We start from the raw sequence: 20,500 nt of genomic DNA, 5'->3' as shown, positions 1-20,500 counted from the left end.
ATCCCCTACAGCAACAATGCCAACCATCCTCCTTCATCTGCAAACCTCCCAGGCTGCCTCACTCTCCTGCCTGGTCTGGCCTGATGTGCCCCAGAAAGATTCGAGATGAGGTGGGGCTCCACTGGCTCCCTGCCTGCCGCCTGCAAACATCACGTCCTGCATCTATGTGTCCTTCCTCCTGTCCCTCCTCCCATCCCAGGTGAATCCCCCCAAGCCTCTGGGTCCCACACCCTCCACTGCCCTGCCATCGACTGCTACATCTTCTCCCTCACACACCTCCTCAGCTGTTCTCCATCTTTAACCAACATCTTTCCCGGCTCCAGCTACTGCCACTTTATCCACCCTCACAGCCAAGCTTCTTGAAAAAGTTGTCTCCACTCACGGCACCTTCTCCATCTCACAATTACTCCTCAACTTAACAAACCAGCCCCTGTCCCACTTAATGAGAGCTGGCTTTGCCACATTGCTATGACCTTGTTGAGTCCAACTGACACTTGTCCATCCTTATCTGACCTGGACATGCTGACATCTGATCTCTTTCGTTGTTTCCCTGGTTCCACAATGACACAGCCTTGGGTCCCCTCCTACCTCCCTGGTCACTCCTTCTCCATCTCCTTCAGCACAGGGTCTCTCCCATCAGACTGTCTCCCTTCATGATCCTCTTGGGTGGGCTCACTCATTCCTGGGACTCCCTTTATCAGGCAGATGCTCATGACTCACACACCATATTTCTGATCTAGAGTTTCCTTCTCAACCTCAGACCTGAATAACCAACTGCCTACCGGGCAAACACGGCTGTTCAGAAACATGCCAAATGCAGCAGGTTAGAGCCGAACTTGCCCTCTTCCTTGCTCCTTCTCCTGCATCCCCTATTGCAGAGGATGTCATGCAGCCTCCGAGTCACCCAACCAGCGACCTCGGTCAGCCTTGACTCTCACCCTGCCATGCCCAACTAATCACTTGGATCTCTTGATCCTCTACCCAGGCAGTTCTCAAATCTGTCCCCTTCTCTCCATCCCCATGACCACCCTTTTAGGTCGGGTCATCTCTGTCTATCTGGTCCTTCTGCCTCCAGCCCTGCCTTTCACTCTGCAAGCCATAGGCAGATCCCATCATGTGACTCTCCTGTTTAAAATTCCAAAGACCTGGTGATGCCCTGCGTGATCCGCCCCCGCCTACCTCTCCAGCCCATCCCGCACCCCACTCCGCCCCTCCATCTACCCTCTCATTGCCCTCTGCACCCTCACAGTGTGCCCACCACTCTCTGCCCCTGCTGGAAAGGACCGACTGGCGAGGATGCCTGGGGCTGAGGTTGGAGGGGCTTCCTCTGTGCACCACGGGCATAACTCAACCAAAGCCTGCAGCCCACACCCCACGGGTCTGCTCATCTGATCCCCACCCAGATGTAGCATCTGGAACAACCTAACGTCCAACCTAGGGCCTGGCACGGGTTAGGCGATCTTTAAATATTTCTGGATGAAATGTGAAAGCACAGGGAATGTAGGGGCTGAGACAAGCCTATTGGCTTTGGTGAACAGGAGCCCTCCATCTTCACCCTCTCCTATTCTTCAGTGGTTCTCAAACGATGCATCACTGCTGTCGCAGTGACAGAGGGGTTCTCAGTGCCAGGGCCAGGGCTGCAGGCCATCCTGCTCCATGAGGAACAGCGGAGTCGTCCTGCCCCAGTTGTTAAGAAATACCCCAGCATCTGCTCTCTTTTGGTCTCCCTTGAGTCACCAGTCACTTCGACAAAAATAACAATAACAATAATAATAATAATACCCTTGTCTATGTGTATCCTGGGTGTGGGGCCTGTCTCCCTGGCCAGACTGGAAGCCTCCTGAGGGCAGGGCCCAGCCTCCTTTTCTCTCTGGTCCAGAGCTCCTCAACCCTCAAGACAAGTGGTCGGGAGGAAGGGCAGAGGGACGGATGAGCTGGAGCGTATGGGGCAGTTTGGGAGGCTGACCCTCGCATCTCACATCCCAGCTCTGCCACCGCTATCGTGTGACCTTGAACAGCTACTTAATTGCAGAGCTCCAGCTTCCTGCTTTGTAATAGGGGAATACTGGTACCAACTCACTGGGCTGTAGCGAGGACTGAATGAGAGCATGCAGTCCAGCCTTGAGCACAGGGCCTGGCACTGGGTAGGGACCTGAAGATGGGAGTTGTTATTATTATAACTAGAACCTGGCTAACTGACAGCTTCCTGGAGAGGCTCGGACCCACCTCCCCCAAGTCTGGTCTCACACTTTTCCTCCTGTGTCCGGTCCCCCCACCTCCACCCCACAGCCCTTACTCCTCCCCCGCACGGTAGGGAGGCCTGCAGTTCCTGCTGCCAAGGCTCAGAGGGAGCAATCAGACAATAAGGCGAGAGCCCACTGAGGGAGATGATTGGGGCCTGGAAAAAGCGTGGGCTGGGGGGAGGGGGGTGGTGCTGGAAGGCTGCCATCCCAGGGAGCGAAGAATAAGTCACAGAAGAAGTGAAAGACAGACTTGCTTGTCAGAGCCTGGGCCCCAGGGCCTGAGCTAGAGCCATGGTCTGTTTACAGAATGTCAAGACCGAAGCACGAGGCTTAGGTGGAGGCCAGGCTCCAAACCCAGTGTCCTCCCCCAACTTATGATGCTCCAGGACCAGTCCCAGGCTGTGGGGAGGCAGCAGAGCATGGAGGGGAAGTGCACGAGCTTCTCAATCAGAAAGACAGGGTTCAATCCTGGCTCTGCTGCTTAGGAAGCAACATCTCTCTGAGCCTCAATTTTCTCACGTATAAAATGGGGATAATAACAGTATCTGCCTCGTAGGGTTGTTGTTAAGGATCAAATGAAGAATATCTGCAAATCACGTGGCACAGTGCTTCATACATAGAAAAAGACCTGTTTTATTCTTACTGCTATTAAGGGCTTGGTATTTGGAGGACGTGAGACCCACTAGGTGTCAGACCTGCTAGGTCTCAGACCCAGAGGCAGACTCAGGACTGGATAGTGACGTGGGGAGGGGGCAGGGTGGGGCAGAGCAACAGGCTGGCTTTCTAGAGAACAGGGCAGCATCTTGGTGGTGAATTCCCAAGCACCTTTAAGGCTCTGCGACGCTCCATGGAAAGCACACGGTCCATGGAAAGCACACTTCCGACTTCTCTCCACACCCACCCACCCCTGAGTCTGGGACAGCATCTGTTTTCTGCCTGGAGATGTTGAGGAGGAAGGACCTCTCACCATTCAGAGGTCAAATTCTCACACCACCCTCAGTGGGGTGGACTCTGCCCTCAGTTCTAGAGCCTGCTTATTCTTGGACTGTCCCCCTGCCACCATCTGCTCAGGACACAGAGTTCCAACGACCCTCCCGCAGGAGGCCTGATGAGGGGCCTGGGGACCGCATTCCCGAGGTGGCAGGGCGCAGAGGCTGCCAGGCGGTGCTGACGTGCTGGGAGCCATGCCAACCCGCCACGGGGGCTGGCTGGGGTGGCAGTCCCTGGGGCCTCATTAGCTTTCCCCCACAGTGCCCCCCGTCCCCCAAGACGCCCACCTCCCTGCCTGGTCTGCAGACAGGCCCTCTGTCCTGCGCCCTAAGAAAGGCTCTGGGTGTGAATGTCTCCTCCCCTGGGACCCCCAACTTGGCTGAGCTTCTCCTCCACCCCTCCGCTCCCCTGGGGAGCCCCAGGGGCCAGGATGCCTCCTTCCTGTCAGCCTTCGGCTGGCTTCTGTTAACTGGAGGCCCACTCTGGGACTGTCCTGGGCTCGGGTGGTCCAGGAGGCTCTGGGCTGAGCCTACGTTCCCACCAGATCCCCATCCAGGAACAGGCCTGGGACAGGTGTAGTGCACAAGCTCCTTGGGTGGACATTCAGAGCCTCCAACCCAGAAGGCCTCGCGGCTCCCTGGGATGTCCCGATTCCCCTCACGGAGCCTTGCTGTGCTCTGCCAGCCCGGTCCCTAATTTACCCAATGTGCCACGTGCGCTCCCACTCCCATGCTTTTGCTTAAGTCACCCCGGTCCCCAGGCCTCTTGGCTCACCCTTTGAGGCGCACCCGCCGACATGGACTGAGGGCTCCCCCTCCTCTGAACGCTGCTCTTTCACAGGCTGCCTTGTATGCCCACTACCTCCCCCTGCAGAGGCCTCCTCCCCAACAGCTCCAGTTCTGGCCTGGGCTCACAGTGGGTGCTGAAGGAGACTCTGCTGACAGTAGTTCTGCTTTGAACAGGGTGGTCCGGCCTGGAAGTATCCAGAATGACTCCTTAATTGCCCACATAGGAGGGTCAGAATAACCTCTCAAGTTACCTGCTACGTTCCTTAAAGAGTATAGAACAAGCAAGAGCCAACTGCTCGAGGGGAAGCAGAGGTCAAGCAGAGGGATTAAGAGTACAAGCCTCAACCTGAATCTTGGGTTTGAATCCCAGCTCTACCACTGCCTACCTGTGTGACCTTGGGCAAATTACTCAACCTCTCTGAGGCTTAGTTTTCTGAGGAGTGAATGCAACACTGCATTAGTTTTCTGAGGAGTGAATGGAACACTGCACATCAAGCACATAGAACAATGCCCAGCTCTTATTAGGCACTTTATAAGTGGTAGCTCTTATGATAAATAATTCACAAGCATTAATAACAACTATGTTAATATTGAGTAGCAACATTATCATTAGTGTGGGCCAAGGTGTCCCAGCCCCCTTTCTCCTCCAGGCCAAGGTCTGGGTCTCCCTAGCCAGTTCCACCCTTCCCTCCTTGTGCAGGCACCAGAACCAACGCCCATCTCCTCCCCTCCCCCTCAGCTCTAAACACCCCAAAAGGCCCCTTCTGGCCATGCTCTTGTGAGGCAGTTCCTATGGGATGGGGAGAGGTCATGGGCTGGGATTCTGTCAGCGGAGATTTCCCACCTTGGCTGCGGAGGGTGTTCTGGGAAGGGGCCTGGGTATACTTACTAGGATGCCCAGTACCAGCCTGGGTTGGCCTGGACATAGTCCTTAACGGGGTCACTGCAGAGAAGGGAGGGAGAGAGAATCAGAATTTACCCTCTGTCTCCATTTCTGGTTCAACATCTGCACCTGCTCCCCCTCCCCGCCCGCCTGCCAGTTCACAGGACTTGAGAGGAAGAAAGGAGAGACCACACCCCTGGTGGGGGAGGGAGCTCCAGCCACAGTCTCCCAGTCTCCGGCTGAGACCTGGATGTGCCCAGGTGTAGGGCTGCTGCATCTGAGAGGAACAACTGCTTCACAGACACCTGCAGGCCCAGAAAGCACGGGGCCACCCACTGCTGGACGGAGGACCCCTCCCTGTGCGCGGTCTAAGGTTCTTCCCAGCATGAGGTGGGCCGCTGCCCTGCACCAACATCTTCAGGCAGACGGTTCTAAGAACATTCTGACTCTGGACCCTCCTCCCCAGGCCGAGACGTGGCGCCACCACCCGTGGAACGTGCTGGTCCACACAGCCAACTCACCAGAAGGTAAAGAGAGCCACGACACCCAAGGTCACCAGCAACTGGATCAGCAGAATGGTATAGACCTGGGGGTGAGAGGGGGGTTCCGCTCAGCTTGGGGGGCCCTGTTGGAGGCCAGGGAGGCTCAAGCCCCCAGCAAGGCTCAGGGAGACCCCAACTTCCTGGCAACTCGATCTACCCTCCAGACCCGCATCCTGGGCCTTCCACCCTCCTTCTTAGGGGGCATCGGAATGAATCCAGGACAAGGCGAAAGGACAGCAAAGACGCTCCAGAGCCCACACCCATGGGATCTGGAGAGAAGAGACCACGTGTTCAGCCGCAGCAGGGGGCAGTGGGCACCCCAACTTCCCAGTAGGTGCCGTCAGCTGGGATCACAAGGATGGGGAGAGGGATGGCCTCTGGGCAGGAGACTGGGCCAGCGGCTTCTCGAGAGGCTCCCCCCACCCAGCTTCCCAGTCTGGGAGAGTTGGGGGAGGCAGTTACCTTTCTGATGAAGACTCTGCGAACGTTCTGGTCGTCCCAACTGAAGGTGGTGAAGAGCTCATGGTCTCCAGTGGGGAAACCACTCTCATAGCTAGAGCTGCTGCCTGGGTGGGCAGGGGGAGGGCCATGAGCGCTCCCACACACATAAACCCCACCCCCAACGGCTCAGAGCTACCTTTCGTCAGACTGGTTTTCCGGACCAGGCAAAGCCCTTCTCTCCAGCCCCATTCTCAAACCTCCTGCCGCACCCCATCCCATCCCATCCCACAGAGATCCCAGATCTCTCCCAGGTAGCCCCTCACCTTTCCTGTTCCGAGTCTGAGAAGGAACTGTCATCTCCCCTTCCCACCCCAAGCGGGGGCTCCTTGGGGCCCAAGCCCTGCCATACAAATGTGGCCCTTCCCCCTTGTGCCCCCCATCCCCCTTCCTGGACATTGTGGCTCCCTTGTGGCTGAGAATCAGAGAAGGACAGCCACTCCCCCGGGGCTACCTCACACATCCCAGAGTCAAAGGTCCTACCCCGGCTTGCTCTGAGGCCCCGGGGGTGGGAACTGGGGACTCGTTGGTGGGGTGGACCTGCTGGTGTTCCAGCTGGGAACCAGAGATGTGGGGAGGCTGGAGGGGAAATAGAGCCAGGACAAGGGCAAGAAGTGGCGTGTGGGTGTGGGTGAAGTTTGGGGGCCTGGTCCCAGAACTCAGGCTTTCGGAAGGGCATGGGCTCTGTAAGCAAACACGTGGATCCCTCCCCAAGACTGACTAGCTGTGTGACCTTGAGCAAGTCACCAGCCTTCTTTGTCTCTTCTGTGATATGGGTTGGTGATACCCACCTCACGGGGATGAAATGAGATAAAAGTGAAAGCTCTGTGCCTGATGCTGACGACACCACCCTCTCTCTTTCATCCCTCGTCTGGGTCATTCCTAAGGCCTCAGATGTGTCCACTCTGCTCTCCACCATCCCTGCCAGTTCTCCATGACCTTCCCATCCACAGCAATAGCCTGTCTTGGTCTTTCAAATCTGACCTCGGCACTGTCCTGCTTCAAACTCTTTGATGGCTCCTCACTGCCTTTTACTCAAGTTCAAGTTCCTTAACAAAGCCTCCTCAGCCTCCCACGAGCCCTCCAGCCCCACTGCACACTACTCCCTTCTACTTTCCTCCAGCCTGACTATATTTTTTTCAGTAATGTGCTCTCTTGCTTCTGGGCCCCTGCACATTCTTTCTTTCAGCCTTGGACACTCATTTTCCCACCTCTTCACCAAGCTAATACATGCCATCCTTCAGGACTCCCCTCATGGATACCCCTTCCTCCAGGAAGTCTTCCCTGACTGTCAGGCGGGTTAGCTGAACTGCCAAGGCCTCCATCACTGCCTTTCACCATGTGGTAATCATCCATTTACTTGTCTACACTGTCAGCTCTGTGAGGGAAGGGCTTGCAAATCAATGCATCCCCAGAAATTAGCTCAGTGCCAGACACGGTGCCTGGTGCACGCTTAGTAAATGTTTGTCACATGCTGACTGAAATGAGCTGCTTTCCTCTGCCCTGACAGTTCATTGGAAAACATTCCTTAAGGCAGCCAGTCCTGGCAACAAGGATATGGGAAATGAGGAAGGGGGAGGGAGGTGGACCCACTGCCAACCTGGGGCTTGGAGACCCTAAACCTCTTATCCTTCACTCCTTCATGTTCTGTCCACGTCCCCCACCAAAGCCCAAATGGCCAGGCCACAGAGGGGGAGAAAAGGAGAGAAAAAGCAGTCCTGTGGGTGTCAGGGGCAGGAGGAAGGGCTCCCATGAACACCAGACCTTCAAAGGCCCTCCAGTAGGTCACGGTGGGGTGGGTCTGCTTGGGTTTGGGCCGAGGGGCTTTGTGGTGGGAAGTGTGGACCATGGTGGCCGCTTCTTGTGAGTAGAGAATGTCTGAGGCATTGTCCCCGGGATCCCTTCTAGAATTCTGCTGGGGGTGGGGGTGGGGTGACAAGGTGGGGGAGGGGGTCGAGGGGCTGCTGAGGGAGGCCGAAGGGGCTGAGGAAGACTTCCCTGCAGCTTGCGGGAGCTGTACGCTCCCAGCCCTGAGGCAAAGCTCTCACAGGCTGCCACACCGAACAGAGGGGCCCCCACCGGCCGCGATTCTTAGTCTGCAAGGAGCTGGTGTCAGCCAGGGCGGGTCGGCCTAGGAACTGTGCCTGGCCGTGAGGGACGCCAAGGCTGGCATCCACACACCTTCCCCACATCGTGCTCTCCCGCCCCCAGTTAAGGCCTGGGGGAGGGTAGAGAGACAAAGAGAGTGATGGGTGAAGTGGAACCTCAGGCCCCCGCCCTAAACAACCCTGGGGCCTCCAGGGGGACAGGTTTCAGATCAGCCAGCATGTCAGCAAACTGTACCCACACTCCCAGGGAGCCAGCCCCAGCTGAGGCCACAGTTAGCTGTAGCCTTGTACTACTCCTTCCTGTGTCCACTCTGACCTCTCTCACTCCCTCTCTGCATCCCTTTCTTCTAGACCAGCCCCTGGTTTTTCTCCCCCATCTGTCCCCTCTTTTTGCCCTAGCTTGGTGACTTGAAAAAGCCCCTCTTCTCCATCCAAGAGAACTATGACTGCAGAAACTGTATCACTCCTTCTTCATGGAGCTCTCCTTGCCCTACCCTCAGAACAGTCCTCCAAATCCCAAGCCTTTGACATCAGCGCCTCATACAACAACCACACAGTGTGTCTATTTCTGGGCAACTTCTTCCTACGCAGGTTTTCCATCTGGGCCCACCACTCCCCCTGATGCTCCAGCCTCCAGGAGCTGAGAGACTTACTAGGGTCCACGTAGGCCCAGCTGGGGTGGAGAGGCACAGCCGAGGGGGCTGGCGGGAAGACTCCTGCCTTCAGCCCCTCCCCAGAGGTGGCCTCCTCGTAGGAGGGTGGGGCCGAAGGCACTGCTGGGGCCTCCTTCTTCTCACCATTCGCCTGCTGCTGCCCCTCTGTCCCGGGGGCCTTGTTAGCCACAGAGAGCTGTGGAGTAGAGGCAGAGAGAGACAGTCACCAGGGAGAGGGCACCTTCTAAGTCCTCTTCCCCAGCCCCTCAATTTCTGGAACTTCCATGGGTACTTTCTCACCTGCACTAGGAACGGCGGTGGTGCAGACAAGAATCTCCCTATTTTATGTGGGGTATATATACAATGGAATATTATTCAGCCTTAAAAAAGAAGGAATGCCTGTCATTTGCAACAACATGGATGAACCTGGAGGACATCACGCTAAGTGAAATAAGCCAGACACAGAAAGACAAAAACTGCAGGACCTCACTTATATGTGGAATCTAAAATTGTCAAACTCGTAGAAGCACAGAGTAGAATGGTGGTTGCCAGGGTCTGGGGGGTTGGGGGAATGGGGAGATACTGGTCAAAGGGCACAAGGTTTCAGTTATGCACGATGAAAAAGTTCTGGAGATCTAATTACAGCCTGGTGACTATAGTTAACAATACTGTATTGTGTACTTGAAATTTGCTGAGAGGGTAGATCATAAGTGTTCTTGCCACACACACACACACATACACAGAAGGTAACTGTGTGAAGTGATGGATGTGTTAACTAGCTTGATTGTGGTCATCATTCCGCAAGTTATATGTATATCAAAATATCACACACCTTAGATATATACAATTTCTATTTGTCAATTATACCCCAATAAATCTGGAAAAAAAAGAATCTCCCTATTTCACGGGTGGGAGAACTGAGCTCCAGGGGGGTCAGGGCTGGCCAGGGGCACACACTGGAGCTGGGATAAGAACTGAGGAAGGAGAAAATTCTTAGGAGAGCCCACCATTGGTGGTCACTGTCCCTGGGGCAGGGACTGGCGCTATATGGTTCCACCTTTTCCCTGGGGTCCAGGGAAGGGCCTGGCACAGCGTAGTAGGCCCTTAAAAGTATTACTGAATGGAAGGTCCTCTCATTGGATCTCCCTGCTACCTTGCTCGTTGTATTTTGATCCCTGTTTTTAAATGAAGGAACTGAGGCTCAGAGAGGAAGAATGACTCAGAGCCACACATGGCCCACCGGGCTGCAGAGCCCAGGCACCGTCCACTGGGACTGGCCTCCTTCTGCTGGGCTGCAGATGACCAAGGAGGGTGGGGATGGGAGAGCAGGGAAACAGAAAGGGGAGAGGAGAGGGAAAAAAGAGGAAGAGGGGGACTTCCCTGGCAGTCCAGTGGTTAAGACTCCATGCTTCTACTGCAGGGGGCACGGGTTCAATCCCTGGTCAGGGAACTAAGATCCCGCATGCTGTGGGCGGCGCAGACAAAAAAAAAAGAGGAAGAGGAATGGGGGCTGCAGGGGAGCGGAGGGGCAAGAGGCTCCTGGCTAAGAGTCCATTTTGGCCTCATGCTATTGGAACCTCAGCCTCTCCCTCAAACCAGAACAGAATCAGACTGTCACTGATGGAAGGGAAAGCACCTCCTCATTCAGCCCCTTCCTTCATCTTACAGATGAGGAAACTGAGGCCCAGTGGGAAATATCCCATGGCAGGTTGAAAATTCAAGTCTATTTACACTCAGATATGGTCCCGGTTCCACAATGTGCAAGTTTAGCTTTGGTGAGAAGATAGGGGCTGGGAGGGCCCGAATGATGCCGCCAGGGAAGGGAAGACTGGGGAGGCGGGGATGGTATGAAAACTGAAACGTCACCAAAAGGACTGAACCTCAGAAAACAAACGGGATTTAGGTCTGGTTCCAAAAAGAATGAGTTAAACCTGCAGGGCCACTGAGGAAGGCTGCAAAGTTCCTTCTTTGCGGGCAGCGTCTAGCTGAGGCAGCCCAGAGATGGACGAGCACCGGAAGGTTCCTGCTTCCATCCAGCCCTGAGGATGACTGAACTGGAGGGGTCTTTTCCATCATCAGAAAGCCTGGGAGCAAGCTGGGGGTGAGGGGCAGAGGAGGCAGGGGCAATACATTCACCTCAAGACAGGAAGCAGCGTCAGCAAAGTGACTGGTGGAGGTGGGAAATGGAGGGAGAGAATCCGCAGAGTGGGGAACTCTTCATTTTCACCATGGTGAACCCCACCCCTGCGTCCTTAGGGAAGGGCCTCAGAACCCAGGCCTGTGGGAGTAGGGCCCGGGCTCATCCCTCCTACTCCCCAACCCCCTTCATCACCCAGATCAGAAGGGGTCATGCCCAGGAGAATCCATTTCAGCCCACTGGAACCAAGGTTCTCTGAGCCCAGACCCAGGGCTTGTGCCTGGGAAAAGGATTATCACCTCTGACTTCAGCCCGGTCCAGACTGGTCCTCCTCACCAACAACCACCCTGCTGACCCTAGGCCCTGGCCCCCCAACATCCGGCATTACCAAGTGAAGTCTGTCCAAATGGCACGAGGTGGTATCACCCAATGACATCATTTTGAGGCCTGATGAGCTTAAAAAACAGTGAAAGGAGTGTCTGAGAGCCCAGGAAAGATGCCATTGGCTCTGAGGCTCATCTCTGAGAAAAGAAGGGGGAGTGGAGGGGAGGCCCTTCTTCTGTTTTCTCTGCCCAATCCTTAGCACCCCCAAGCAGAGGGCCAGAGGACCCTCCTTCTTTGCCCCAGGCCCTGGTGGTTGTATAATTCCACAGGCTATTGATGTTACATAACCCTACTAGGCCAGCCAAGTCTCTGCCCCAGCCCCTCCCCTACACTTCAGGCCTAAAACAGGAACAAAAAGAGAAGATGTTTTATCCGGTCCCATTCAGTCCTACGTCTGGCCAAAGCCAAAACAAAAATTAGAACATCCTGAAGCAGGGTTGCCATAGTAACCCCCCAACCACAGGGGCTGTATCCAGATATGGAATAATGACAGGGAGTTGGGTGGGGGGGTGTTCTGTGGAGGGTGTAAAAGATGAGTATAATATGGTTGGGGTTGGGATTGGACAGAGTGGGGGATGCCCTATAGGGACTGCCCCTCAGGGCTCACCCTGGGGATGCGCGCGCACACACACACACACACACACACACACACACACACACACACACACACACACACACACACCAGAAGCCTAAGCTGACTCCTTAAGGGAACGTGGGCGTCTGTGAAGGCTCCTGTGATGCCAGAGCACTTGGTGGAATGTAGATGGGAGGAGAGGTGAGCCTGGTGGGCAGGAAGAGGCCACAACCCATTCCTTGAAACAGGCCTTTTGGGCCTCTGACTTCAGCGAGGACCACGCAGGACCTTCGCATAAGAGCCAAGGGAGGATGCTTACAGTGGTCCTGAGAGTTTGCTTAGGATGACAGGGAGGTGGGGGAACCAGAGGATGGAGGATGATGCAGGTGGGGGAGATGCCGGTACCTTTCCCTGTGTCATGGTGCCGTCTCTCCGGGAAGGGGTCCCTGAGGCAGGGGCGGCCGCTTGGGTCACCGCAGCCTGCCTGCGTCTCTTCCTTCCTCCGCGTGGGTTCTAGCAACATCCACTGCAGCCGGGCCAGGAGGACCGGAGCGTACCATCCAGGCGCAGGGAGGGGGGCGGGAGAGGGGGGGAGGAGCGGGCCAGGGCGGGCCTGGAGGCTGCGGCGGAGGCCTCTGCGGATTTGCAAGTGGAAGAGGAGGAGGCGGCGCACAGCCCTTTCCTCCCGCCCCCTCCTTCCTGGTAGCCTCACCCCTCAGGGACCAGGCAGCTCTGCGCTGCGGAACTGCCCAAGTGGATGGGTCCAAGCGGGCGGGGGGAGGCGCCGGGAGTCCGTGACACCCGACCAGCTGATGCTGCCTGCCTGTAACTGGAGCTGGGTGTCAGGGCCTTATCTCTCCACCATCTTTGCCGCTGACAGGCTCCGTTGTACCTCTGCCTGTTTCCCCTCCCTCTTTGGATGCGGCCCTGGTTTCTCCATCACCACCTCCCCTCTCATCATCTCTATTTCGTCATTCACGCTGGAGTGGGAAAAGTCTCCGATGTCTTGTCTACCCTACCGGCTTCTAAAAGGCCCCCTGGGCCCTAAGTTCCTGTGGGCCTTTGGGCAAGCCATGTGGGCACCTCTCCTTGACTCCCTTTTCCCACCTGTGAAATGGGAGCAAGAGGCCCCTCCCTACCTTGTCACAGAGACATGGGGCTGGGAGGATGCAGCTTCTATTTTTTTCAACCCTGCTGGCACATTTTACCAGATCTTTCTGGAGAGGCCTCTAGGTCTGTCTCAAAACCTCTCCAACCCCCTACACTGCTCCCTTTTTGCCTCCATTCTCAGCCTCCACCACCCCTGTATCCATCTCCTCCCCATTCCAGAGCCTGTCCCACCCCCTTTCCCAGTCTTATCCTTGGGACTTGGCCATCACCGGGCCTTGTTTTCTGCAGTTGCTGCAGTGTTACCATGGGATTTGCAATCTCAAGAGCTGGGCTCGAGTCCCAATTTAGTCACCCACTGGCTGTGTGACTTTGACAAAGCCTTAACCTCTCTGAGCTGCAACATCTCCTATGGAAAGGAGGATAACAGCGGAGCTCTGTCCATCCTAGATTTATTGTGAGACACAGGGGTTATGATGGTGGAAGCACAGTGAAGACCACAAAGAGTTGTGAGTATTTGAGTTATTATTATTTGAGGAATCTCCTGGAGCTGCCCCAGGGTGAGGACACAGAGATCTGCCTTAAAGAAGGATCTGAACCTTGTAGGATGGGATGAGAAACCAAGATCTGGTGCAGGTGGGGGTGGCCCCCTACTTTCTGCTTCCCTGTCATCTTCCAGGTGGACCCACCTAATGGCCTGTGAGATAGCAGTGTCCTGGGCCAGCAGGTAAATTGCTGAAGTCTTTTTATCACCTCTACTCACCTGGTATCTCCCACTCCATAACCACCAACTTCCAACACACTTGCTTAAACCTGGGCCTCCCTGTGCAGATGCTCTGTCAGTCCCCACACACCCAAGCCCTTCCCCACCCCCTCCCCATCCCATCACTTTCCTCTCCAAGCCCTTCTCCTTGACCCCTTCCTCCCACAAGCTGCTCCCTGGCCCTGGCACTGCTGCTGAAGCTCTGCCCAGCATTCCAGGTTCTGGCCTTCCCCTCCCTCTCCGCATCTGTGTTCTGGAGCATTTTCCTTCTCCTGTTTGGCAGCTCAAGTGCCGTCTCCTCCAGGAAGCCTCCTTGGTCCCTAGTGTGGGTTAGATGCGCTCTTCTGTACTTTCATAGCGCCCTGACATAGCACCTGTCACGTGGCACTGTGGAGTTTGCCTGTTTTCCCGTTAGACTCTAAGAGATCCTGTCTGTAGCAGTTTTTGTGTTGGCAGGACTGAGGACAGTGCCAGGCATGTGGAATGAATGAATCCTATTACTGTTACCCAGACGTGCAGTGTTATACAGAGCCTGAATTTATGTAGGCCTTGGCATTTTCCTGTGTTTGTGACTCTTGCTTACTCCTTCTCTCCCCATTCCCTCTGCTCCAGCCACGCAGGCTTCTTGGCTGTTCCTAGACTGGGCCAAGCATAGCTCAAGGCCTTTGCACTTGCTGTGTCCTCTGCCTGAGATATCTACACGTCGCTGCATGGCTCACTCCCGCACTTACTTCACTGCTCTGCTCAGACTTCACCTTACTGGGGGGTGGGGAGGGGGGCTTCCTGATCCTATAAAAGTAGCAGTGCCACCAATGTAACCCCACCCAGCTCACTGGACAGTCCCTTTTTCCTAACTCAGCTTTATTTTTTTCCATGACAATTGTCACCTCTGACATATAATTTTTTTTAACATCTTTATTGGAGTATAATTGCTTTACAATGGTGTGTTAGTTTCTGCTTTATAACAGAGTGAATCAGCTATACATATACATATATCCCCATATCTCCTCCCTCTTGCATCTCCCTCCCACCCTCCCTATCCCACCCCTCTAGGTGGTCACAAAGCACTGAGCTGATCTCCCTGTGCTATGCAGCTGCTTCCCACTAGCTATCTATTTTACATTTTGTAGTGTATATATCTGACATATAATTTTTGTTTAGTTTTTTGGTCTCTCTCTCTCTCTCTCTCTCCCCCCCATCAACTATATGAGAGGACACATTTTTGCACTACATCCTTGGGTTAAAATAGTGCCTGGCATGGATGTAATGGGTGCTTGGTAAATGTTTGGCTGAGTAAAGGGCAACATTATATACAATCCTTATATTCCTCAGACATTTTGACATTGTCAGTGCTATGGTGTTTCTCAGACGTTGGACTCTATGACCCTGACATCACTTATATGTCCCATTATGTGGTCTTCAGACATCACCCAGATGTTGGAATGTTTGTCTATCACTTTGCTGGCCTCTGGAGACAGTGAGGTCTGGTTATCAAGAGCACGGACTTCAGAGTCAGGTAGCCTCAGTTCTGATTCCAGCTTCTCTACTTGAAGGCTGTATGACTCCGGACAAGTTAGTTCCCCTCTCAGAGCCTCAGTTTCCTCATTTATAAAATGGGGGATAGTGATAGTACTGACTTCACAAGGCTGCAGAGAGGTTTAAATGATAATATATATGAAGGGCTTCACACAGTGACCAGCACATAATAAGCTCTCAGCCTAAGTGAGCTATTAGCCTTAGGGGTTCCACAAATGTTGTTTAATGAAATAATTAATTTCCACCCTCATAAAGCAGCTTGGCTCCACTGTTATTCATTCATCACGTGTGTCGTGCCTATCTCTGTGCAACACACTGTGGTAGATGCTCTGGTGGTTCAAAGAGGAATCAGACCTGCAGCCTTTCCTCAAGGAAGAACGATCCATCACATATTCAGAACTCACCCCCGTGCAGTGCCGGGGCCAGAACCGGTGCCGTCAGGGAGGTTAGAAGACAGGGTGCCTGAGGGGAGCCGGGAACAGTGAGGGGCTCCCCAGGGGAGTTGGGAGCTCGTTGTGGTCACATCCTTGAATCCCTAGCCCAGGGAATGGGCTTTATTCTGTTAGTATGAAGTAGGGAAATGGGGCTGGGGGAGAAGGGGCAGGTTTCAAGGTTTTTTGAGCAGGGCGTGCTCCAGAAAGACCACACTGCTGGAGTCACTTTTGTCATTAAAGCATTTTCTTAAACGAGAAGGGCAGAAGGATGCATCTGTGAGCAACACGTGGGAGGGACTGAATGAGGAAGAGACTGGAGGCGCAGAGACAAGCAAGGAGACTTCGGGAGAGTTCCCGTGAGGGGCGCTCAGAGCCCAGACTTGAGAGCAGGCTGCCTGGGCTCAAGTCCAGGCGCTGGGTAAAATGCTTCACTTCTCTGTGCCTCAGTTTCCTCTTCTGTGAAATGAAGGTTATGAGTTAGTATTGGTAAAGCACTCAGAACAGGACTAGGCGTATAACAAGTGCTCCATGTGTGTTTGGTAATTTTAAAGTGAGACAAACAATCCAGGGGCAGAAAAGATGGAGAGAGGCAATCGGCTTGGGGCAGGATTGACAGGACTTGAGAAGAGGCTGGACATAGATAAGGGGTGAAGGGACATCAGAAGAGATGGGGGCTGAGTCTCGGGGCGAATGGTGCCGTTATGAGAAGGGAGGAAGGTGCTGATGTGCTCAGATGGGGTCAGGTTGAGTTTGTGGTGCCCGTGGGATATCCAGGTGGAGAAGTCCCATAGGCAGTCGTCAAGAGGTCCAGGCAGGGCCTTACGCAGCTCAGGGGGCAGCATGCACTGGATTCTAGGGGAACACCACTGCCCCTTCTGCCCAGGAGCCCAGCCCTGGGGCCTCACGTAGTCGAGCAATATGGGTGCCGGGGACTGAACGGCCACCGGCCATTATTAGAATGTGGGCAGTGGCTGAATCACAGAGTATGTGAGGACATTCCTGGAGAGCGAGGCCAAGGAGGGAAGGGGGGTCGAGCAGGCCTGGAGCAGCAACTGGGGGATGGAGGAGATGGAAGGAAGTTCTTTCCTGCCTCCAGAATCCCCGTCACCGTCTTCAGCCACCAAGCGGAGGTGGGAGTGGAGAGATTCGAAGACCATGCCTCAGTGTCTTCAGGGCTGCTCCTCGGGCAGGGGAGCATGGGGGCTCCAGCTGTTTCATTTCCTTCCCTTCAGGCTCACACTGTGGCGGCCCATCCCGATCCTTGTCCTGCTGTGGTTGCCAGCTAGCTCCGTTTGGGGCAGGTGCCAGGGGAGGAGGCCAATGGTGTGGACAGAGGCGTCACTTCTCATTTTACAGCCGTAGAAGAGAAAGGCTAAAGAGGGTGAGTGACTAACCCAAAGTTACATGACATGTTGGGGGCCAAGCCAAGGTAAGAGGAATGAATGTACCCCAGCAGGGGACCATCAGCCCAAGAGTGATTCAGTGGCAACACTTAGACTGGGTGAGGGGGAGGAGTTGGGCGTTCCCAGTCTTCCTAGGTGGGCAGAATCAGAGCTAGCCAGTCACCTCTCCCCAGACCCTCCCCCTATCCCCCATACACTCAAGCCTGCACACCCAGCTTGCAGCAGCGCCTGCGCCCGAGGGTGAAGAGAGAACTGCAGAGGCAGGGTCTAGAGCCCAGTGGCTCGCAGTGGGCAGATTTCAGGCTGGGCTGCAAGAGGTGGTGGTCCGGGCCAGCTCTGGCGTACCAATGCACCCCCTGTGTATACCTGGGCCTCAGCCATTGTTGCCTCCCACAGGTTTTGAAGCCTATCTCTGCCCTGCAGGTCCCTGACCCCCTACCCCTCTCATTGCTATCCTTACAGGCCCTTTCTACCTCCCCTCCCCTCTTCCCATCCCCCCGCCCCCCCCCCCAGCCCTACAGCAAAGGGCCCGACATCCTGTCTTGGCCAGTCATAACCTGATTACACAACCCCTCTGTGCTGGGTTGTCCATTCCTGCCTTCCCCTCCCCTCACCCCAGGACACACTGCCTCCCCAGATATGGTCTCCGAAGCTCAGGGACACGAAATCTTTGGCAAGCACCAACACCCTGAATCACCCTTCTTCCCAGCTGCAAGGGTGGCTTATGGAGTGAAACCGCATTCTTGCTGCTCTTGGCAGTGTTGAGTGCCTTGAGAAGTCATTCCTTCCCCTGGGTCTTGGTGTGGGCGCCCGCCCTCCCTGATTCCCGGGATGGTCACAGGTTGTACAATCACTTGTTGTGTTCCGTGTGCTGCGCGTGTGCATTTCTGCTTCTCCACCAGATGGAAAGCTCCTTAAAGGTAGGACTGTGTTATCTTGATCCTTTCAGCACCCACCCCATCTCTTCCACCTGCTGGAGTTCAGTGGTGAAGAATACAGGTTTTGGATCCAGGTCCATCTGGGCGCAAATTCTGACCTTGCCACTTATCACATGAGTGACCTTAGGCAAGTCATTAAACCTCTTGGAGCTTAGTAATGGACATCCATTAATTAATTCACTCATCCAACCAATATTTACTGAGGGCCTACTACATCTCAAGCACTCATATATATATATAGCAGCGAAGACAAAAGATGCAATTCTCAGCCCTGCGGGGTTTACTTCTTAGTGGGGAATATTAGTGCTTATCTCATAGGGCGATTGTGAGGACTCGATGAGCCGCCATGTGGAAAAGGCTTAGCACAGTGCCCGACACAGTAGGCATGACACACGGGAGCTGTTGTGAACATGCATTCAGGACGATTTACCGAGAACTTACTGTGAGCCAGCTCCGTGCTGGGTGTCAGGGAGACATAGGTGCAGAACACCCATCCGTGCCCTCGAGGAACTCACAGTCTAACACACCTACTATGTAACAATGGGCACCATCTCCATCATTGTTCAGAAGCCTGTAACCAACACCAGCTTATATTGCATACCACAAAGAACCATAAAGTTCTAGAATGTCAGGTACAGCAGAGACTGCTCTTTGTCCCCCAGTATCCTTCAGACAAAGCCATGCATGATTGATGGTTATCAACACTATGGTTTGGGGAGGTTCAGAAAGAGGTGTGGTTATATTTGGTTGGGAGATGAGAAGGGATTGGGAGAGGTGGCTTTTCAACTGCATCTGGAACAAAAAAGTAAAATTTAATAGACAGAGACCGTGGTGGCAGAAATAGGAAGGGAGGCCCTTCAGCAGAGGAGAATGGCACACAAAGGCATGGAGAAAGGAAAATGTGAGGTACCAATTTTGTGCTAATCCCAAGATGGCCTAGCCTAGGGTGAGGTTGGAGGCTGATCTAGGGAAGGCAGCTGTATTCGCAGGCACAGGGACAACTGCCCAAGAGGTGGGGTTTGACAGACCCCCGTCCCAGCCTGCCCTTGGCCAAGAGGACACCAGGCTCAAGATTGCACCATTAGAAATTCATTTCTTTTGGTAAGCATTCAGCCTCCAGGAGGTTGCTAGCAGGGGGCAAATCATCCCCACAGGAATAACATGGAAAGATGGTCCTAGGCCATGAGAGGAATGGTGGAGAAAAGAGACCTAGGAACAGTGGAGAACAGGGTGATGTGACTGGGGGAATAATAATAATAATAATAGCTAACTCTTATTGAGCACTTAAATGCTAGGCACTGAGCTAAGTGTGCTACATGGATTGTTTCATTTAGTCCTTGACAACACAGGTAGGTCCTCTTATCTCCATTTTACAGATGAGGAAACTGAGACTTGGAGAGGTGAAGTGACTTGCCCAAGGTCTCCCACAGCTGGCAGTCAGCAGCCAGACCCCAGAGACCAGCTCTCAGCCACATGGGGTCCTGCCTCAGATACTGGTTTTCTAACCAGTTAGATGGGGTTAGTGGCAGCTCCTCCACTGAGCCAAAAGTAAAACTCCCTGAGTGGTGTGACATGCTGTAGGTCTTCACATGTGCCGTGTCCCTTCCCTTTCTCCTGAGTGGAAAGCTCTGTTTCATGAGCCAGGAGCCTCGTAAATATTTCAGTGGTGTCTGTGTGGTCGAGGCTGTGCAGCCTGTTCTCTGCAGCACTTGTGATAGTGAGGTTTGGGAGATGTCCCAGGCCTGCTGCAAGTATTTGATCAGCCTCAGTTAAAAAAAAAAAAAAAAAAAAGACCTGTTCCTGGAACAGCTGACAGAGATGATAGTCACTAGCGCAAGACAGATCTGCAGACTTTTTCTGGAGAGAGTCCAGAGCATGAGCCGGCCCAGGGTCCCGTTTCCCAAGCAGGGTCCCATTTCCCAAGCAGGGTCCCATTTCCCAGGCTGTCTGGCTGCCAAGCCCGACAGCCAGCCGTGGGCTCCTCCTTCCAACCCGGACACTGTGCCGAGGGCTCTGTCACACCTGGGGGAAGGGCTGCAGCGAGCCCAGAAAAGAAAACAAGGGGCACAGGTGGTGCCCCTACAGCAGGGGTGGAAGCTAGAATTGAGGGCAAGTTGACCTGGGTCAGTGCCTCTAGAGCACTTTGACTTCTTTTTAAAAAAAAAAAAAAAAAACTTTGTTGTGGTAAGAACACTTAACATGAGATCTACCTTCTTAACCAATTTTTTTTTTTAAACGTACCACAATACAATTATCACACTTTAAATTTATTTTTTGTTTACTTATGGCTGTGTTGGGTCTTCGTTTCTGTGCGAGGGCTTTCTCTAGTTGTGGCAAGCGGGGGCCACTCTTCATCGCGGTGCACGGGCCTCTCACCGTCGCGGTCTCTCCTGTTGCGGAGCACAGGCTCCAGACGCGCACGCTCAGTAGTTGTGGCTCACGGGCCCAGTTGCTCCGCGGCATGTGGGATCTTCCCAGACCAGGGCTCGAACCCGTGTGCCCTGCATTGGCAGGCGGAT

The 20,500-nt window shown here is 54.3% G+C and overlaps 1 protein-coding gene across 1 annotated transcript in view; it reads right to left on the bottom strand.

Annotated features, from left to right (window-relative positions):
- The window catches only part of FAIM2 (Fas apoptotic inhibitory molecule 2), a 34,028-nt gene extending 21,645 nt beyond the window's left edge, over nucleotides 1–12,383 (bottom strand). The window contains exons 1-5 of the mRNA XM_082421477.1: nucleotides 12,206–12,383; nucleotides 8,706–8,901; nucleotides 5,909–6,012; nucleotides 5,426–5,490; nucleotides 4,911–4,964 (exon numbers count right to left, since the gene is read on the bottom strand). Of these exons, the coding sequence (XP_082277603.1) occupies nucleotides 4,911–4,964; nucleotides 5,426–5,490; nucleotides 5,909–6,012; nucleotides 8,706–8,901; nucleotides 12,206–12,220 (434 nt within the window). The 5' untranslated portion in view covers nucleotides 12,221–12,383. The remainder of the gene's footprint in view (nucleotides 1–4,910; nucleotides 4,965–5,425; nucleotides 5,491–5,908; nucleotides 6,013–8,705; nucleotides 8,902–12,205) is intronic.
- Nucleotides 12,384–20,500: the final 8,117 nt, after the last annotated feature.

The sequence above is a fragment of the Balaenoptera physalus genome (genome assembly GCF_965194825.1).
Source record: "Balaenoptera physalus genome assembly, chromosome: 13".
Classification (NCBI taxonomy): Eukaryota; Metazoa; Chordata; class Mammalia; order Artiodactyla; family Balaenopteridae; genus Balaenoptera; species Balaenoptera physalus.
Note: the sequence above shows the minus strand (reverse complement) of the source record. Positions and strands in the feature narration are given on the sequence as shown.